At 35.4% G+C, this 19,491-nt stretch overlaps 1 protein-coding gene across 1 annotated transcript in view; it reads right to left on the reverse strand.

Moving 5' to 3' along the window:
• Nucleotides 1-3,372: 3,372 nt before the first annotated feature.
• Nucleotides 3,373-19,491, reverse strand: part of Sycp2 (synaptonemal complex protein 2) — a 56,075-nt gene continuing 39,956 nt past the window's right edge. The window contains exons 30-43 of the mRNA XM_042699313.1: nucleotides 19,015-19,052; nucleotides 18,179-18,337; nucleotides 16,447-16,645; nucleotides 14,236-14,435; nucleotides 11,646-11,831; nucleotides 10,777-10,867; nucleotides 10,381-10,533; nucleotides 9,775-9,905; nucleotides 7,451-7,545; nucleotides 7,242-7,341; nucleotides 6,113-6,171; nucleotides 5,826-5,904; nucleotides 5,665-5,721; nucleotides 3,373-4,153 (exon numbers count right to left, since the gene is read on the reverse strand). Of these exons, the coding sequence (XP_042555247.1) occupies nucleotides 4,076-4,153; nucleotides 5,665-5,721; nucleotides 5,826-5,904; nucleotides 6,113-6,171; nucleotides 7,242-7,341; nucleotides 7,451-7,545; nucleotides 9,775-9,905; nucleotides 10,381-10,533; nucleotides 10,777-10,867; nucleotides 11,646-11,831; nucleotides 14,236-14,435; nucleotides 16,447-16,645; nucleotides 18,179-18,337; nucleotides 19,015-19,052 (1,625 nt within the window). The 3' untranslated portion in view covers nucleotides 3,373-4,075. The remainder of the gene's footprint in view (nucleotides 4,154-5,664; nucleotides 5,722-5,825; nucleotides 5,905-6,112; nucleotides 6,172-7,241; nucleotides 7,342-7,450; nucleotides 7,546-9,774; nucleotides 9,906-10,380; nucleotides 10,534-10,776; nucleotides 10,868-11,645; nucleotides 11,832-14,235; nucleotides 14,436-16,446; nucleotides 16,646-18,178; nucleotides 18,338-19,014; nucleotides 19,053-19,491) is intronic.

The following is a 19,491-nucleotide window of genomic DNA, read 5'->3' on the forward strand; positions in this document are numbered from 1 at the left end:
CCATAACCAGCTGAAATTCAAGATAAACACTGATCTCAACACATGCAATTCCTGAAAACCTGTTGAATGATTTTCTTCCAGATATTATTTCAGAATATTCCCAAGGGTCTTTTTTGCTTGATGTGTTTTATTTAAAAACACTAAAACCAACAATTACACATCACCACCACTTTGGCAAGGCAGTCTGTGAGTGATGTGCTGCCACAGTTCTTCCAAGGGGCCAATAAAATGGAAACTCACAAGACTCTGTGTGGCTCTAATATGTATCTTGAGCTGTGTGTGCAGCTCAGTTGTAGTGTGCTTGCCTAGCAAATGTTGGGCCTTGGGTTGCGTTCCTAGCACTAAAAGCAAAAGCTATCTTCTCATTTTCAAGAATGGGAAGGGGTTTGATTGAGCTTAGTATAGTGCATTCAGTAGATACCCGAATGGCTGGTTAATACGTTCTTCCAAATTACAGTGAAAATACCAGCACCTCATAGGACTTGATTTTAACTGTACTAAGTCTCTGTTTAGAATAGCTGTGTCTGCCCACTCCCTCATGCACTAGGTCACAGGCCTACTTTACCCAGCAGTTTTAACTCCTGGGCACCAGTCAGGGTTGTTAGCTTCTACACTTCTACAGAACTTACAGGAGTGGAGTTTGCAGAAATACAGAAATTCAGGTACCCAAACTTAGGTAGAATAGAATGAAAGGATGGTAAGAGGAGTCTTTTCTAATAACTGCCTTTTAAGTGCAGATCTACAGACAGCAACAGTTCCAGGAAAATGGAACCAGAAGAACAAAAGCTGAGAAAAGAATAGAATTAAGCTTGTTCAAGGAGCCAGACACTGGTTGGCTCACGCCTGTAATCCTAGCTACTCAGGAAGCTGAGATCTGAGGATCCCAGTTCAAAGCCAGCCAAGGTAGTAAAGTCCATGAGACTTTTTATCTCCAATTAACCACCAGAAAATGGAAGTGGAGCTGTGGCACACTGAAAAGGAGAGAAGCATAAAAAAGATGAACAGACTGGGTCACCAATGGCTGACACCTATAATCTACTTACTCACGAGGTTGAGACCTGAAGATCATTGTTTCAAGCCAGCCTTAGAGCACACAAATCTATAATACTCTTATTCCTAGTTAACAAGACATAAGCCAGAACTAGAGGCATGAATCATATGGTAGAATGCAAGCCATGAGTGAAAGCATAAGGCCTTGAGTTCAAGCTTTAGTACCGGTGCAAAAAAAAAAAAATAGTGGAGACAGGACCTTGTAGAAACTAAGATGCTTCTTAAAACCAGCGATAAAGCCTTTTATACATTTGGAAATAATCAAAACAAGAAATGACTACATGGGACTGCATGAAATTAAGAAGGAAGTCTAGAGTTAGAAAAAGTGAGGGACTAGGAATGAGGCCCATATAGAAAAGGCAAGACAGGAAAGAGAAGTGCCAAGTATGTGTCTGTTAGGGCGTTACAAGTAAAATGCCACTAAGGCTGAGTAAGAAGACAGATCAGATTTGGCAACATAAATGAGTAGTGGTTTTGACAAAAGTGATTTCAATGAAATAGAGGCATGAATCTGGAGCAAGGAAAATAAAAAGCCATGGGAAGAGATTGCCATTAACAAGAGAATAATAGGTTAATATATAAACTCTCCACAAAGGTGACTTAAGAATTACATGGGAAGGGCAGCAGCTAGTGGAGAGATGGATGTCAAGGGAGGGTCTTATTTACTCATTCCACAAACATAGGCTATAGATAGCAAGAGAAAAGTCAGTGCTAATAACATTCAGAATTCTAGGATTGTCCAGCTAGAAGTATATCTACCATTGGAACAAGAGACTAATCAGAAACTTGTGCTGATGAAGATAACATGTTCAATTTTAGGGTAAAGATGAGGAAATTATAGGATACGACTATCCAATGAAAGGTGATGAATTGAGAAAAAATAACCTGTATGGAATAATACTCTGGACAGTTAGTAAACCTGTTAAATATGGCTGCATAAGGACTATTAATCAATTCTGTGTGCCATTTGGAATGTGTTGCCATAAAAGTTAAAGCTTGATTGTATGAATTTTCTCCAGCAGGGTGAAGCTATGAATTTTTGGGTAAGATTAACAGAGGAGAAAAGGTAAGAAAAATTATTTTGGACTATAACATCTAGACTACATAAGGAATAAAGGTCACACAAGAAAGGTCAAAGGGAAAGATGGTAGAATTAATGGTCTGAGAATATTCTAGAGAGCAAGTTACAAAGACAGAAAGGATACAGTAATAAGAGTGTTAGAAGGAAGATTAGGTTCAGAGTTTTGTTGATGACAGTTACAGCAGACAACTTCTAAGGGTAGGTGCAAGTGTGAACTGGGTGGATGGGTGTTGTGTAGTGGAGTGTGTGAGGAAGTGTGAATTGGGTGGATGGGATGTGAGTGGAGTGTGTGAGGAAGTACGAGAGAGGAGGTTACGTTTGGCTGAGGATCAGCGAAATAAGTAATTCATGCATGACACAACTAGTTCTAAAGTCTCATGAGGCAACATGAATAGCAACTTGAATAGTAGTTAATATTAAAGAAGAGCTGTTACTCTTTCTTGAAATAGAAATTCCAATACCCTACTAATAAATTTTAAGATCTTAAATAATACTAATAATTGAATGAGCAAAGATAAGAAAGTTACACCTCACCCTCTTCTGCGACAGTTCTGGGGCTCAGACAGAGTCTTGAGCTCAGCTTTCTTCCTCATGGCTGTCACCTTACTCCTTGAGACACTCCTTCAATTAGGCTTTTTGCTGGTCAATTGATGGTAGAGTCTCCCAGATTTTTCTGCTCCTGCTGGCTTCAAACTGATATCCTCCAGGCTGGGCGCTGGGAGCTCACGCCTGTAATCCTAGCTACTCAGGAGGCTGAGATTTGAGTATCATGGCTCAAAGCCAGCCTGGGCAGCAAAGTCTGTGAGACTTTTATCTCCAGTAAACCACCAGATAACCACAAGTGGTGTTGTAGCTTAAGTGTTAGAGCCCTTGCCTTGAGCTGAAGAGCTGAGAGACAGCACCCAGGCCCAGAGTTCAAGCCCCACGACGATGACCACCACCAAAAAAAAAAAAAAAAAACCACCAAAAAACCCCCAATACCCTCCAGATCTCAGCCTCCTAACTATTTAAGATTACAAGCATGAGCCACTCAGCTTGTGTTTTCCTTCTTACCTTAAGTAAGATGCTACTTCACCACTATATTTAAGTACTGATTATTATTATTCAGATAGTCTGCTGCCATTATAGATAGGCAAGGGACTACTCAGTATTATACTTACTTCAGGTATCTAAATGGAGAAAGACATTTGGTTTGATTGGCTGTTCATAAAACAGGAAGATAAACAACTTTATCATATATATCCAAATGAAATAAACATTTTATTACATATTATAGCAAGTGAAACATGCATTCATTTTGATAAAAGTAATGTATCAAAATATTACAATAACTATTAGAGTATTTGCCAAACAGCCTGCTACACTGAATTGAAATATTTAGGAAACATAGTTACAACTGTAGGAAATTTAGTGCATTCTAATACATTGAAATAAAAATACGTAAACGTACCTGCTAACAGTATGCTGAAACTATTGATATAACATCTAGATAAACATTTTAAATCAGGACTTTTCTAACCCTTCTATTTTTATAACTTGTATAGTGTGAACTATTTTACACATCTTAATATAGCTTTTAATCTAAAACTACTAACTGTTCAGAATACATAAATGCATTAAGAATACATTTTATGTGATACATTTTATTGAACTAGTTTGATGAGTATTGTTAGCTAATATAACTATTACAAAAATAATCCAATTCCTTGTATTGTTTTCCTAAAACATCCCCTTTCTACAAAAGAAAAAAAAAGAGCAGCATTGAGTAGACAAACATCTTTTGGGTTTGAAGTCATGTTCAGCAGTTTTTTTCACTTATAAGATAGGCGTTTCTTTTATTTTGGTGCACATTTCCTATAAATGTGTACTTTCTTGGGTGCTGTCTACTTTACTTTGAAGTTATACACAAAAATAATAATTAGATAAAACATTAGCAACTAGATTTTACACATTATTATTTCTCCCATGAGCCAAGAATAATGACATCAGTCCTTTACGTATATTGTGAAGTTCCTCTTCTTGCTATGACCAAGAAAAAAAAAAGATACTTAGATTTTCATTATCACTGTACAAGCACCATATAAAATAGACAATATATCAGCCTTTCATAGGAATTAATTTTAAAATAATCCCTTTTATAGATTCAAGATAATAGCTGGGCTGGGAAGGTGGCTCAGTGTAGAGTGCTTGCCTTGCATGCATGAGGCCCTGGGTTCAATTCCTCAGCATCACATAAGCAGAAAAAGCCAAAAGTGGCACTGTGGCTCAAGTGGTAAAGTACTAGCCTTGAGCTGAAGAGCTGAGGGACAGTACCCAGGCCCAGAGTTCAGGCTCCATGACCGACAAAAAAATTTTTTAAAAAGATAATTGCTGAATGAGGTCTTGCCATCTTTTAAATCACCACATCAAAGAAATTTATTTTTGAGGGAACAAAGTAAAACAAAAATAGTCTGAAAAAGTTTCAGTAAAGTCAATGTAGTCTAGTGGCTAGCTTCTTGTTTGCTTCAAGCTAGGCAAATTTAGCCACAACATCCTCGTGTACTACCATTCTACTACGCTGAGATTCTAGCAAAATTTTCTAAGAATATTCATATACCTTCCAGACAAGTATTAGGGCCAAAGTGTGCTTAAAAATGCTTCCCATATTTAAGAAAAGTTCTTTAAGCATGCTCAGGTAGAGGAGCATGGTTAGTGTTTCTCAGTGTACTTTACCCTCAGAAAGCAGCTGATAGTAGATGAGACCTTCAAAAAGTGAACTTAATTTATCTAAGTAAGTGAAGTCTTGTTTTCCAAGTGGATAATTCTATTGAGCTTTTCCAGGTAGCCTTGCCACATGATTTAGAGCACAATGTTTGGAAATGGTGCAAATAAGTTGCTCCTAAAGCTAGTCTGTTGTTTTTGGTTTGGGGGGTTGCTTTTTTTAGTTTTGGGGTTTGGGGGTTTTTGTTTATTTGTTTTTGGTCAGTCGTGAGGCTCGAACTCAGAGCCTGGGCGCTGTCCCTGAGATTTTCACTAGTCTAGTGCTCCACCACTTTGAGCCACAGTGCCACTGTCCATTTTCTGGTGGTTAATTGGAGATAAGAGTCTCATGGACGTTCCTGCCCGTGCTGGCTTTAAACTGTGATCCTCAGATCTCAGTCTCCTGAGTAGCTATGATTACAATTATAAGTGTGAGCCACAGCTTAATCCTTTTTTATGTTTGTAAACTTATGTTATTTACCTTAGGATAGATGACTTATTTAAATTACTTCATTCTTTTACTATATTTAGCATCATATTATTTAAAGAACTAAAACACATAAGGCTAAACCTGCCTTCTCCTAACCCAAAAAGAAAAAGAAGAAAAGCCTTTGAAGGAATTTCTCATAAAACATACAAAAGTAGTCAGACATTGGTAGTGTATGCCTGTAATCTCAGCACTTGGGAGGCTGCGGAAGGAGAGTGATAGGTGCAAGGCCAGCCAAGGTTACTCGGTGAGACACCACAAAAAAAAAAAAAAAAGATACAAAAGCCACCAAAATTAGCTGACTTACCATTTGTTTAAGAAGTTTGTCCTGTAGTATTTTCATGTTTTCTTTCATTGAAGACATCTGAAAATAAGCATATTCCCCCGTGAAATTGGCAAAACTTTCACCGCAAAAGAAAACAAGTTAGAATCACTTGTTAAGATTCTGTAAGTATACAGAATTCATACCTGAGATGAAAATACAGATTCTTCAAAATCATTGTTGCCAAAGACATTTTTATTCAATGCAGTTTCCAAATGACGAAGCCTAACAGGGAAGCAAATGAGAGCCACTTTCATATTGATCAAGAGCTCTAATTGAATTGCTACAGTATAGCAAATGAGAGCTACTTTCATATTGATCAGGAGCTCTAATTGAATTGCTACAGTATAGCATTTGCGATTTTTTTCAGATGTAAACTTATTAGTGATTTTTAAATATTTTTGTAGATTCGAATCCTGAAGGGAATACCAACCTCTGCTGTTCGTTTTTCTGATATACATTGAGTTTCTGAAGTGCTCTTTCCCAAAAGTCCTAAAATTCAAGATACAAACACTAGTTGTACTTTACTATTCCAAATGGTCTTTCTGAGGGGGAGGGGCAGTACGGGGGGGGGGGGGGGGGAGGGTTGAACTCAGGACCTCACTTTTCCTAAAGCAGGTACTCTAATTTTGAGCCATAATTCCCATTCCTTCCTTGCTTTATTTTTCTGGATTGTGACTTACATTCTTGCCTGGGGTCACCCTATACCTATTTCTCCTTTACAATTAAAGTGACAAGTGTACACCATCATGCCAAACTTGTTGGTTGATATGGACTCTCTCTAATTTTTGCTCAGACTGGCTTTGAACTATGCCTCCGAAGAGCTGAGATTATAGGTGTGAACCACCCACATCTCCTGGCTACTAGTCCTGACTTAAACAATTTGAATATATGTTACTTATATTTATATGTTAAATGTATGTATATTTAAAATTGGGAATAAAAATCTCAATTTCTCCCATATTATAAAAAGGTTCACCATAAACTTGTAATTCATTGTTTATATGAAGCTGATTTTAAAAATAAAATTAAGATAAAATTGTGTTCAAAAGAATGAGAAGTGGCTAGATGTCTGGGTATAGTGGCTTATGTGTGTGATCCCTGCCATTTGGGAGGTGATATCTGGAGAGCTATAGATTAAAAACAGTCTGGCACAGAGTTGGTAAAACACAGTTTTGACCAATAACTGGGCCTGGTAGCACGTGCTTCTCATCCCATCAGTGTAGGAAGCATAAGCAGGAGGATCACAGTCCAAGCTACACATGACACAAACCACAAAGACCTATTTGAAAAATAAAACAAAAGGAGTTATGAGTATGGCTCAAGCAGTAGAGCGCCTGCCTACCAATTGTGAGGCAGTGGGTTCCAACCCCAATACTTACAAAAACAAACAAGCAAAAAAAATGGAGCAGAAATCTTTAGGATATTCCCTCAAAACAAAAAGTAAATGAAAGTTTTTAGAAGTAAATACTGAGTTGTTTAATAGAATATAAATAGAATATAAATATAAATAATAGAATATACTGAGTTTTTAATAGAATATAAATTCTTAAAAGACAAACCACAAATTCCTTCTCTAAATCCTTTAAAGACTGTGAATCTTTTTCAAAATTCTCCAGCTCTTCTGTGATGATGAATTTGAATTTATCAAGTTTTTTAATTCTGTCAAAGAAACAAAGTAAGATTTACAACTGCAACATTCAGAACATGCATTCATAATTTATGAATGTACATCATTCAGAGGTTATCAGAATAGATTTTCATTACAAACCTATTCTCCTGAATTTGATGGTTCATTGTTTTCAGATGTTGTTGAGCTGTTTTCCAAGACTGCATAGTATAATACTCTATTATTTTATTTCGCGCCTGAAAAAGAATCATTTTAAAATTAAATAACTTTACAAAATAACATTCTAAACAAGAGCATATTTGAGTAAAGCTTTTCCATGACATGTGAATGGCTAAGAACTTGGGAAAATAGTCTTAAAAATTCCAACTCCTAAGTCTCTTTTTTTAAAATTTTAACTAAAGATAATAAGAGAAATATTTTAAACTCAGTTATTTAACATTAAGTTTTTTTTGGTTGACAGTTTATTAAATACACTACATTTGTAGCTTATTCTGTACTTTTTATTGTTCACACGTGGACTTGGTAAAAATGTACTTTATAGAAAATTATCTGCAAAACTAAAATGAAAATAAGAACACATACTGCACAGATAAACTGCTGAATTATTAGGAATTCTTTTAATATGTACAGGTGATCATGTAGTAGTGGGTCATTTTTGTTAAGACAGGAACTAGACCATGACTTGTAGCATGTTAATGCTGAAATGTGAATGCAACCATGTCTGTTAACAAGACTACTGCTCAATAGTATCTAAGGAAGAGGACAGTCATTGTTTTGCTTTCACAGAGTTTTCTAAGTCCATTCTGTATGCACTCTCTGCCTCTTACAGAATGAGTTGTATAGAATAATGAAGCAAAAAAATCAATTTCTTTTTTTTAAAAAAGAAAACAAACTAGAGCCTATTTACAAAACATGCAAAAGGAGAATTTCACGCCGGTGTCTCTGCAGAACTGGTCTAAAGTGAATACAGTTGAGTAACAGTATACACCTTTACTTCTACAAATTATAGGAACATGAAGTTTTAATAAGTTCAGTTGGGGCAGTGTCTAATTCTGTTGATTAAGGCTTTAATTGTGGGTTGATTAAAGTTGCTAATTATTTTCATAAGAACGCCACAGCCTACAGTATTAACAAAAACTGCTAGTGGTTCTGATTCTTTATGATAGCACAGCCAAAAATACATGGAACATTCTTAACATTTTTTCAAAAAGCATGCATTTACATCTAATCACAGGCAAGTGTTACAGAACATACATATCATGTATTCTCTATTTAGACCATATTGACCTGAAGCAAATAAGGTGAAAACAAACTAAATGTCAAGAATTTTAGCTAATTTCAGATTTTACCCTTAAATAGAAGAAAAAGGCAAAGCAAGACATGGGCTAAAAACATGTGCTGAAATATATGTTCAAAGAAAAGCATAAAAGAACTATCAATTCCAAATACAGGTGAATGAGAGAAAAATATAGGTGAGAAAACATTACTACTGATTAAAAATTGTTTTAAAAACATAAATCATCTCATTGGAGCCCCCCAACCAGTGACACTTATGTACTGAGCTGGCAGACCAAAGCTGGGAGTATAAAATGCTGTGCCACACTACCATCACTAATAGTCACCCCTCTGTGAAACACAAACATGACTCATAAGACAGGGTTATGCATGGAATCCTAGCTACTCAGGAAGTAGTGGCAGAGAAGACCATTCTTTGAGGCCAAGCATGGCAAAGAGTCCCAGAGACCTTGTCTCAGTAAATTCCTTGGCATGGTGGGGAATACCCGTCATTCTAGTATAGTGGTAAGGATACAGTAAGAATATCTCAGTCTAGACACACCCTGATAAACTACAGAAAAAATAAAAAAGGCTAGAGGTGTGGATTAAGCAGCCTACCAAGCATGATGCCCTAAGTTCAAACCCTAGTATGGTCCCAAGAAAGTCTTAAGAAGAGAAGCATGAAGAGAAAATTGTTCAGAAAAATCATAGAAAAGCAAAAATATAAAACTGAAAGGGAAAACGGGGTAAAAGAGAAAGAATTAGTAGAGTAAGAATATGAATAACAGATTTGAGGTGTGAGAAAAACTCAAGGTTGTGTTTTTGTTTTTGTTTTTTTTGTCAGTCATGGGGCCTGAACTCTGGGCCTGGGTGCTGTCCCTCAGCTCTTCAGCTCAAGGCTAGCACTCTACCACTTGAGCCACAGTGCCACTTCTGGCTTTTTTTTTCTGCTTATGTGATGCTGAGGAATCGAACCCAGGGCCTCAGGCATGCAAGGCAAGCCCTCTACCACTGAGCTGCCTTCCCAGCCCCAATTTTTTAACCTGATAATTTTTCCAGTTTTTCACATATATAGAAAAATTGAATCATAAATGGGTGTGTTCTGTTGCCCAAGGAACAACCAACCAACAGTCTGACAGGAAAATGTGGCATATTACATGGAGTATAGATAATAAGTACTGAGAACTTACATCAAGCTTCCTCTTAAATTCAGAGTTGATCTTCTCACAGAGCACCCCCACACCTGATGATAGGTCACTGCCCCAGTTTTCCTCAGAAATGGAAATATCCTTTGGTGATAATGGAGATATACTTTGAGACACTAAAAGGTGAAAACAATCAGGTACAGTTAAAATCTACATTATTTCAAAGTTAGCCTTGTCATTAGGTAAAATCATCTTTCTTATTTCTGATTCTATGTACAATCTAAGAATTATGAAATCAAAAGCAGACCCATGTTTAAATGTAAAACAATGCATATTTATTTTAAAAAACCTTTCAGATGGCAACTACTAATGTAGATATGGCGAGTTTAAGGGAGCATTTAGGGATTATATTTTAACTGCTTTAAATGACTTCCACGTTATGAACATGAGCTCCAAGAAGCTCATACTCTAGCAACACTAAAATATAGCATGAAGGGACTGGATGGTGAGGAAGCTTACTGAGTATATAAGACAGTTACTACAGCATTAGTCATCATAAGTGAAATTTGTGGTACAAAATCATCTGTCTTGGACTTAACCGGCTTTCTTTACAAAACATTGCATTTTGACATAAGCTTTTGATCTACTCACATTTATAGGTGTGATTATCTGCATCTTCCATTTTACATAGTCTTTTGGAAGGCAAGTGTGCTCTCCTTTCTTCTGCTTCTTCTGTCTCTAGTTCAGAATTACTTACATTATCTTCTATGATCATTCGTTTGAAACTAAGATGCTGAGTGGGGCCTGAGGAACAGTTAAAAATAAATAATAGTGTTACAATTTTGACTAAAAATGCCTAATATTTCATTGCTTTTATTAACAAACCTTTAAGTTATTTCTACTGTTTTAAACAACTGTGTGTTCATTTTTTACATTAGCTAAATTGAGAAATGGTATAACTTACATATATAATTCATTTAGGTGATATTTTAGAATATTATTTAAGTAATTAGTAACTTGTTTAAAAGCAAAGCTGTGACCACAAACCTGATCTATGAGTAGTATTGCTGAGTGTGTCAAATACTAGTTTCTGTCTTTCTTCATTAGATAAGGACATTGAAGATACTGAACTGTTTTCCTAAAATACATAATGAAAATTAGAAAAAGGTACTATAAGTCTGCATGGATTCATCTGGGACCATCATTCTCAAACTCAGAATATTTCAAATACTGTCAGTTCCTTTTCAGACTGTTTTGCTTCTATCCTTTCTTTTTTATCTTGAACACTATCTTTAGTTGTTAGATTAATGTTAATCCTATGATGGTAATTTTGAGCTGCCTTATTTGACTAAGTTTGCTATTCAGCTTGTCTTTGTTAAGGTTATTGTTTCCATATTTGAGTTAGGAAATACAGGGCATAGAAAATTAATTTTAAATTATTTCCTTTTAATCAAAATCTTCATATTTAACCCTCTATTTTCCTGTCAGAATGCATAGTCTTTTTCTGTACTTATTAACCTTCTTTTCTCTACTTAATCTGTATATTCTAGTCCATCTACTTAGGCCTACCACAAATCCAGTCCACTCTAACCATAAAATTCTGTCTTGATCTTCTGAATTTTAAAGGTTATTAGATATTTTTGTTGATAGACTGATGGACTTTTATGGTAGCAAGAAACTCAACCAGACTGCTATATGATCATGAACCCTAGTTATTGATCTGTAAATCAGGGGTTAGCAGCTGTGTATTCTCTAAGACCTTAGCGTTTTCACTTTAAGTGTGAATTTTTTCCTCTCAAGAACAAAAATTTTTCTCTGGTAAGTCCAGTGTATATACTTTATGCATCAGTAAAGACTAGTAATTTGATTCTTTCAAGAATCATTTTAAAAAAACTTTAAAAATAATAGTATATTACCTCTCTTGTATTTTGCATATGGTTTCCAATGATAGTTGGAGATTCAATTTCTACAAGATGTTTTTCAGAACTATTACTCCTTGCATCTGAATCACTATTACAATTTTGTGTTTCTTGTGTGAGCTCCACAGAATTTATATTTTTTCTATCCATAACAGTATTATTCTTAGATGGAGTATGCCTGGGCTACGAATGAGTGAGACATACAGAAACCCAAAGGAAGGTAAGATAACTTTAAAGCAAAAGAAAATGTTAGATATAGAAGAGGTAACATTACATTACTTAAATTTGAAGGGATTAATTCAATGCTAAATTCACATTTCATATAGTTTTTTTAAACTATCAGATAAATAGAACATTAGTGTAATGAAAAGAATGTACTAAAAACCATGGATGAAGAAACCTGCTTGCTCAAAAATAAAAGATATATTAAGGGAGAGGGAAAAACTGGTCTAGGTGCAAGGCACACTTGAAAGTTTTATGTTGGGTTGTATTTTCTTTGTATATTATAAGTATTTATTTATACTTGTTGCAGTTTAAAGTATATTTCCAAAATGTATGCTCAACAATAATCATTAAAATGTTTGCAGCATAAATAAAAGCCTACTGGTATATTATGCCTCAGTGGTCTTGTCACCTTAACTAGACAAAAAATATGAAGAACCAGAATCAGAAGAGAAAATGCAAAAGTTACCATGAGTAGCAGCCTATATGAATTTCCATATTAAAATTTTAAGAGAATCTGAATACGCAATTATGATAGAATTCCACGAGATAGATACAAGAAAAATTTTTTCTATACAAAAGTAAAAGTGTGTGTGTGTGTGTGTGTGTGTGTGTGTGTGTGTGTGTGTGTGTGTGTGTATGTGTGTGTGTGTGTGTGTGTGTGTGTGTGTGTGTGTGTGTGTGTGTGTGTGTGTGTGTGTGTGTCAGTCATCCCAGCTATGTGAAAAGCATAAATAGGACTGGGACTCAGGCAAAAAGTAAGACTCTATTAAAAAAATAATGAAAGCAAAAAGAGCTGAAAATGTGGGTCAAATCTTCCTAGCAAGCATGAGGCCCTGAGTTCAAACCCTGATAGTACACAAACAAAGAGAAAACTACCTGTGAAGATTACTGATTTAAAAATGGCTATAACCCTGGCTGAGACCTGGAGAGCTGGTTCAGGCAGGCCAGGCACAAAAGTTTGCTGGACTCCATCTGCAAACTAGCCACAAAATGCAAGGTTGGAAGGGTGACTCAAGTGTGGAGTGCCAGCCAAGCAAGTAAGGTGGGCAAACATGAGGCTCTGAGTTCAAATCCCAGTATAACCCCAAAACAAAACAGAAAAGGAACTTTTAGCCCTCTACATATAGAAAATACACTCAGTTAAAAGTGACAGGATAGAGCCAGGTGCTGGTAGCTCACACCTCTAATCCTAGCTTCTCAGGAAGCAGAGATCTGAGGAACATGGTTCAAAGCCAGCCCAGACAGGAAAGTCCGTGAGACTCTTACCTACAATTAATCATTGAAAGGCTAAAAGTGGAGCTGTCACTCAAGGAGTAGAGCACTAACCTTGAACAAAAGGATCAGAGACAATACCCAGATCTAAGCTTAAGCCCCAGGACTGGCACATACAAAAAAAAAACGTGACAGGACAACCAGGCATGGTGGCTCATGCCTATTATCCTAGCCACAGCACAGGACAAATGGTTGGCTGTGTATCAGCAATTTTAGACCTCTGCTACAATTGTGTTGAACAGTTACTTTTATAAGAATCCCTTTCTTCCCAGTGCTTTTCTAGTGCTGGATATTGAAACCAGCTCTTCATGCATGCTAAAAAGCAGTTTGCCACCTCTCAGCTATACTGCCAAGCTCTGAACATTTTGTATGAAAAGTGAGATACATATTAAAAGGAAAACATTTTATTTACTTTCAAGGTTCAGCCTATTTAATTTGCATTGCCCCATGGTACAGATGAGAAAACTGAAATATAACGAGCTTCAGGAACTTGTAAAGTGTCATATCACTAGCAAATAGTGGAACCAGGATTTAAATCCAGTTCAGTGTGACTCAAAACTCAGCCATACCCAGTTACAGTGCACAACGTGAGAATCCTTGTAATCAGTTCTACTATCATTTTATCATGACTTCAAAGTTTTCAAAATTAAGATGTATTATAAAAACCAGATCAGGCCAAATGGGGTGTTGGTGAGAAGATCTGTCCCCTAGACCAAACCAAAAACTTTTTAAGTAGACAAGCAATGAATACTTAAGAGTGTAGTGTATGTGTGTGCACGCGAGTGCGCGCACAGGCACACTATTCTTAAGCCTTGAACTTAAGGCCAAGGCACTGTCCTTGAGCTTTTCTGCTCAAGGCTAGCACTCTACCACTGGAGACATAACTCTACTTCTGGCTTTTTAGTCATTATTGGAGATAAGAGTCTCATAAACTTTCCTGCCTAAGCTGGCTTTGGACCACAATCCTAAAATCTCAGCCTCCTGAGTAGCTAGGATTGCAGAACTGAGCCACTGGCACCTGGCTTTGGTTAAAATTTCAAGGCAAGTTATTTACCACTTTCAAGTACATTTGATGAAAATACATTCTTACCAAAAAGAGGGGTCCTGCTGGTGGTGAGCACCTTTCACTTGCACTTAGGGAGTCTGTCTTGTTTGGGCTCGGTGAGTTTCCTAAACCTCCAACATCACTAAAGCTATTTAAGGATTCAGGTGATGAAATTTTTGGATAAGGTGATTTTGTTATGCTATCATAATCTTGAGTAAAATCCTTTTCTGTTGTTTTTTCTTTACCTGTATTGCCCCACAAAACAAATTGATATTAAATACTTTTTAAAGAACTTGGGTTATTTAAATTCTAAGAATACAATAATTTCCCAAATCTCAACTATATTTTTAAAAAGATACATCTTCAATAATTTAGGAACAAATTGCATTTAAAATATTTTCTAAGGCTTTGAAAAATATTGCTGAATTTAAAATTTCAGAATTCCCCTAAACAATTTCAAACAAAATATCTACAATATGTGGTGACATATCATTATATCAAAATATTAACCTGAGGGACACATAATAAGCAATGTTTTTTAAAGCTATAGTATTTGCTGGTCTAAAACTTATCAAAATTAGGACACTTAACTTCTAAAATAAGTTAATATAAATGAATTCCCAGAGAGACAGTTTCTAGACGGAATCCATTTCTCTAAAGTAGCAATAGTTCCAAGCACAGTGAAAACAAAATGATCCACCAGCTACTTTAGGGGAAGATTAAGTATATTATTACTCAAATCTTGACTTTTAACTGAAATGATTAGTAATAAAATAGCCTCATAAGAAACTAAAATGACATAAAACTACAAACTCATAGTTTTCTGTATGAAAAAGACATACATATACCAGAGCTCCAAAGAATATAAATTTTCAGTGCCAGTCATTTAAAAATAAAAGCAAAACCTCTTTGTTTATGGATATTATTTACTATAAGGCTACAGAATGATCATCATATTCCTTGGACATATTTTACTAAATTATAAAAAATAGAAAACATCATAATCCTTATTTTGATAAATACATGTTGAGCTAAAAGCACATTAAAATTAAGCTTAATTAAACTTCTACATATAACAAATTGCCAGGGTGCTGGTGGTCACACCTGTAATCCTAGCTACTCAGGAAGTTAAGATCTAAGGATCATGATACAAAGCCAACCCTGGACAAGAAAGTCCAGGAGACTCTTATTTCCATTTAACTACCAAAAAAGCCCAAAGTGGAACTGTGACTCAAGTGTTGGAGTTCAAGCCTTGAGCAGAAAAGTTCAGGTACAGTGCCAAGACCCTAAGTTCAAGCCCAAAATGGGCACCAAAAATAAAAATAAAGCCTTATAAATATATATTAAATGTTTCCTATATTGAAGCATTTGATTCTGACTTCCTAAGATAAAAATTCAAATTCGGGGCTGGGAAGGTGGCTCAGTGGTAGAGTGCTTGCCTCTCAGGCATGAGGCCCTGACTTCAATTCTTCAGCACCACATAAACAGAAAAGCCGGAAGTGGCACTGTGGCTCAAGTGGTAGAATCTAGCCTTGAGCTGAAGAGCTCAGGGACAGCGCCCAGGCCTAGAGTTCAACCCCCAGGACCGATCAAAAAACAAAAAAACCCCAAAAAACAAAAAACCTTCAAATTCTACATATTAGCCAAATTCTCATATTAGCCAATAAATTCCTATTATTAACTTGTTTAAAAAGGATTGTTATTTTTGGCACTACTGGGGTTTGAACTTAGGATCCTGTGCTTGCTAATCAGGAAGTCTTCCACTTAAGCCAGGCCCCTTTTCCTTTTTTTGGTTTGTTATTTTTCAAGTAATGTCTTGTATTTTTTGCTTGGGCCAGTAATAGACCATAACCCTACTAGTTTTCTATGTAACTGTGATCACAGGTGTGTGCCATCATGCCTAGAGAAATAGTTTTAACTCAGTTTTTCCCCTTTGGTGGTAGGGCTTGAGCTCAAAGTCTTCTGTTTGCTGGTAATCACTCTACTACTTGAGCGCTACCCATTGACATTTTATTTTAGTTTGCTTTTCAGATAGGTTCTCCCATTTTTTTCCAGGCTGGCCTTGGACTGTGATCTCCTAGTTTTTCCTGCCGAATAGCTGGAATTACAGGTATATGCCATAATACCTGGCTAACGACCTATACTCTTAAATAAATCCTTCAAGTTAGTCTTCAGATTATATTTTTATATACTTGGTTGTAGCAGAAAACTATTGACTATTCAAAGAAAATGGAAGGAAAATGAAATGATACTGACATCTCATTAACTCTATAGATGATGGACTCCCAGATAATGATACAGGAGAAAAGTCCCGGCTATTATCTCTCAGGGTGTCTTTTTGTAGAGATGAGTTTTTCCTTCTTTTTGATGGTCCTTTTTGTGTTTCAGCAGATAAGACTTTCTGTTGTTTCTTTGGTAGTTTTGTGGTTTTGGTTCTGGAATGGATATTCTCCTCCTAAATGTATTAATAACTTTCCAATTATACATGACTATAAACATTTGTGAACACATAAAACACTGTATTGATATATGCATACATATATATACATATGCAGTCTTATAATAATTATTACATAGATATGACATTAGTGACAATGTATCAGGAAGATACAATACATAAAATATACTAAACAGCATAAGAAACAAAATACTGTAAGCGTTCAAAGATGGTGATTATATTCAGTTTAGAGGAAAAGGAATTCCTGGATTTCATGGCACTTGAGATACTGAGGAGTTTATGAAAGAACATGCTAGAAGAAGATACAGTAAGAACAAGGAAGGCTGCTGATCAAAGCAGCCTACATCTTATCTGAAAGTCTTACGATTATGGGAATATACTGGGGGTGAACAGAAATGAGCTTGAAAAACTTTATTATTTGAATATCTGACAAGATATTTCTGGAGATTTTATTTGAGGAAAGAGGATGAGAGTAGTGTAGAAAAGACTTCCTTAACTACATGTAAATTAAAGTAAAAAGTGATAAAAATGTAGAGGTCAGTTATGAAGTCCTTAAAATCCTTTCCATAAAAAATAACACGGTTACAAACAAAGGGATATGGATGTTTAATATCTTAAAAGTCAATGGTGTAGTAGTCAGAGCCTTATGTTTAACACCAGACTCTCTGGGTTCAAGTTCGGTTCCTGGACCACTTTCCAGCTATATAATCTTGACTGGTTCCTTCTGTGGCACTTCAATTTTGCATTTGTAAAACGAGATGGCAGTAATAGCACTAATTACCAATACTCTATTATCAGATTCTAATAGATAAATTTATAAAGTGCTTAAATCTAACAACTGATGCATTGTGACAGTTTTTCCTTTTTCCTTTTGAGTAGTTTCAGACACAGATGGCTTGGAATATGATTGCCACCTTATGAGATATGAAATCACAGGTGGGGTGGTTTATGGAAATACACATTTTTGTGTGCCAGTCTTGAGGCTTGAACTCTGGGCTTGGGTGCTGTGCCTGAGCTTTTGTGCTCAAGGGTAGCACTCTACCACTTGAGTCACAGCTCCATTTCCACCTCATTTTTTGTGGTTAGTTGCAGATAAGAATCTAAGAGACTTTCCTGCCCAGGCTAGCTTTGAATCGTGATCCTCAGATTTTAGCCTCCTTAGTAGCTAGAATTATAGGTGTGAGCCACTGGCAACTGGCTATTTCCTGTCATTATTAAAAAGATTTGTGGCTTCCAAATTTGTTGTACTTTATTAAAACATAATTTTGGAAAAGTAAAGTACTTTTTTATTTAAAAAATATTTTAAAAGTTGTACTTTCACTTGAATTAGATTCTGTATTGTAGTGCTAATGCCAACTTATTGTAAAATAAGTATTATATTTCCTAAGAACCAAGTTTTAGAACTATTATAAAATGTTTTCTCATATAATAGGTTAAATCTCTTTTAAAGTGATAAATCTGTCACTTTTACAAAAATATGTATTTAGTATTTTAAGATGCTTTTAGAAATTACCACTAAATTCTGTTTACCTTTACTTGCAATTTTGAATGTGCATATTCTTCACTCTCTGATTCTGAATTTGAGAGATCTTTGTAATTTTTTTTTGTTTTTGCTGCTCTTCGTGGAAGTCTAGTTCTCCCATCTGGAACTGTTTCATTATTCTTTTTGGTGATGTTTTTATTTGGTTCCTTTAGGGGAAAAAAATCTTGAACATTATTAAGCAATATTTGAGATACAAGTAATATAAGCTATTTTTTTTGAGAACTGACACCACACAAGACATATATATATATGTATATTGTGTATGCATATATACATATCTATATATAAGGCAAGGACAGAATGATTCTTGATTATTTTAAAATCTATATGTGTATATTTATGCATATAAACACATTTACATACTATATGTAAACATTTTATATATATGTATGTTATATATTATATATACATAATGATATAAAATAAACATATATAAGTAAATAAACAGGGGGAGTGATGCAGTGTCTTATAGTTCAGGTAGCTTGGAGCTCACTTATTGTAGCACAGTCTGGCCTTGAATCTGGTGTTGAGTTTATAGGCATGAGCCATCATGCTTCTATAAAGGATATTTTATCTTTCCCTACCATTAAATCTTTAAACAGACCTGTATTATCTAACTTAAGTAAAGGAAAATATCAAAAATTTCTATAACCAACGTAACACTCAAAATAAGGCCAATATGACTCAACAAAACAAAAGTATTTTGCAAAGGTAGGAGAAATTCTAGAAAATACTAAGAATAACAAGATATTACACAATTAGTTTTAGATGACAAGAAAAATAACTTTAAAAGGGATGATTAAACATAGACTTCTTGATTTACCATTATAGATCTTGGCTGTCCCTTCTCCAAGGATGGCCCTACAATTCAGAAAAATAAGGGGGAAAATTCAAATAGATAAGAGCTGACACTAAATGTCTTAGACAATTTCTACAGATATAAGAACATTTAAAAGCATTTCCTTTATTAAAGCATATCTTAATATTTAATGAAACAACTTTTTATGTGCCTTCAAGCTACCCGGACACAGGCCCAGTTCACACCCCACTCAGCTGTTCTTATGACAAATGTGGCCCTTGGATTGACACGCTGTCTTGAGAGCTTTCCTTTCTACTATGGTAGCCACTAGATGGTACTGCATCAACGATGGGAAAGAATGCATCTTTACATGCATTCAAAAACTTGAACTTTAAAATAACTATAGTTTGGGATATGATATAAACTGCCATTTTCATTTTTTATACTATCAAACTTTTTAAACAAATAAAGCACATATAACCTAATATACCACTCAAGAGC

This window comes from Dipodomys spectabilis, unplaced genomic scaffold (genome assembly GCF_019054845.1).
Source record: "Dipodomys spectabilis isolate Male_0828 unplaced genomic scaffold, ASM1905484v1 ptg000240l, whole genome shotgun sequence".
Lineage (NCBI taxonomy): Eukaryota > Metazoa > Chordata > Mammalia > Rodentia > Heteromyidae > Dipodomys > Dipodomys spectabilis.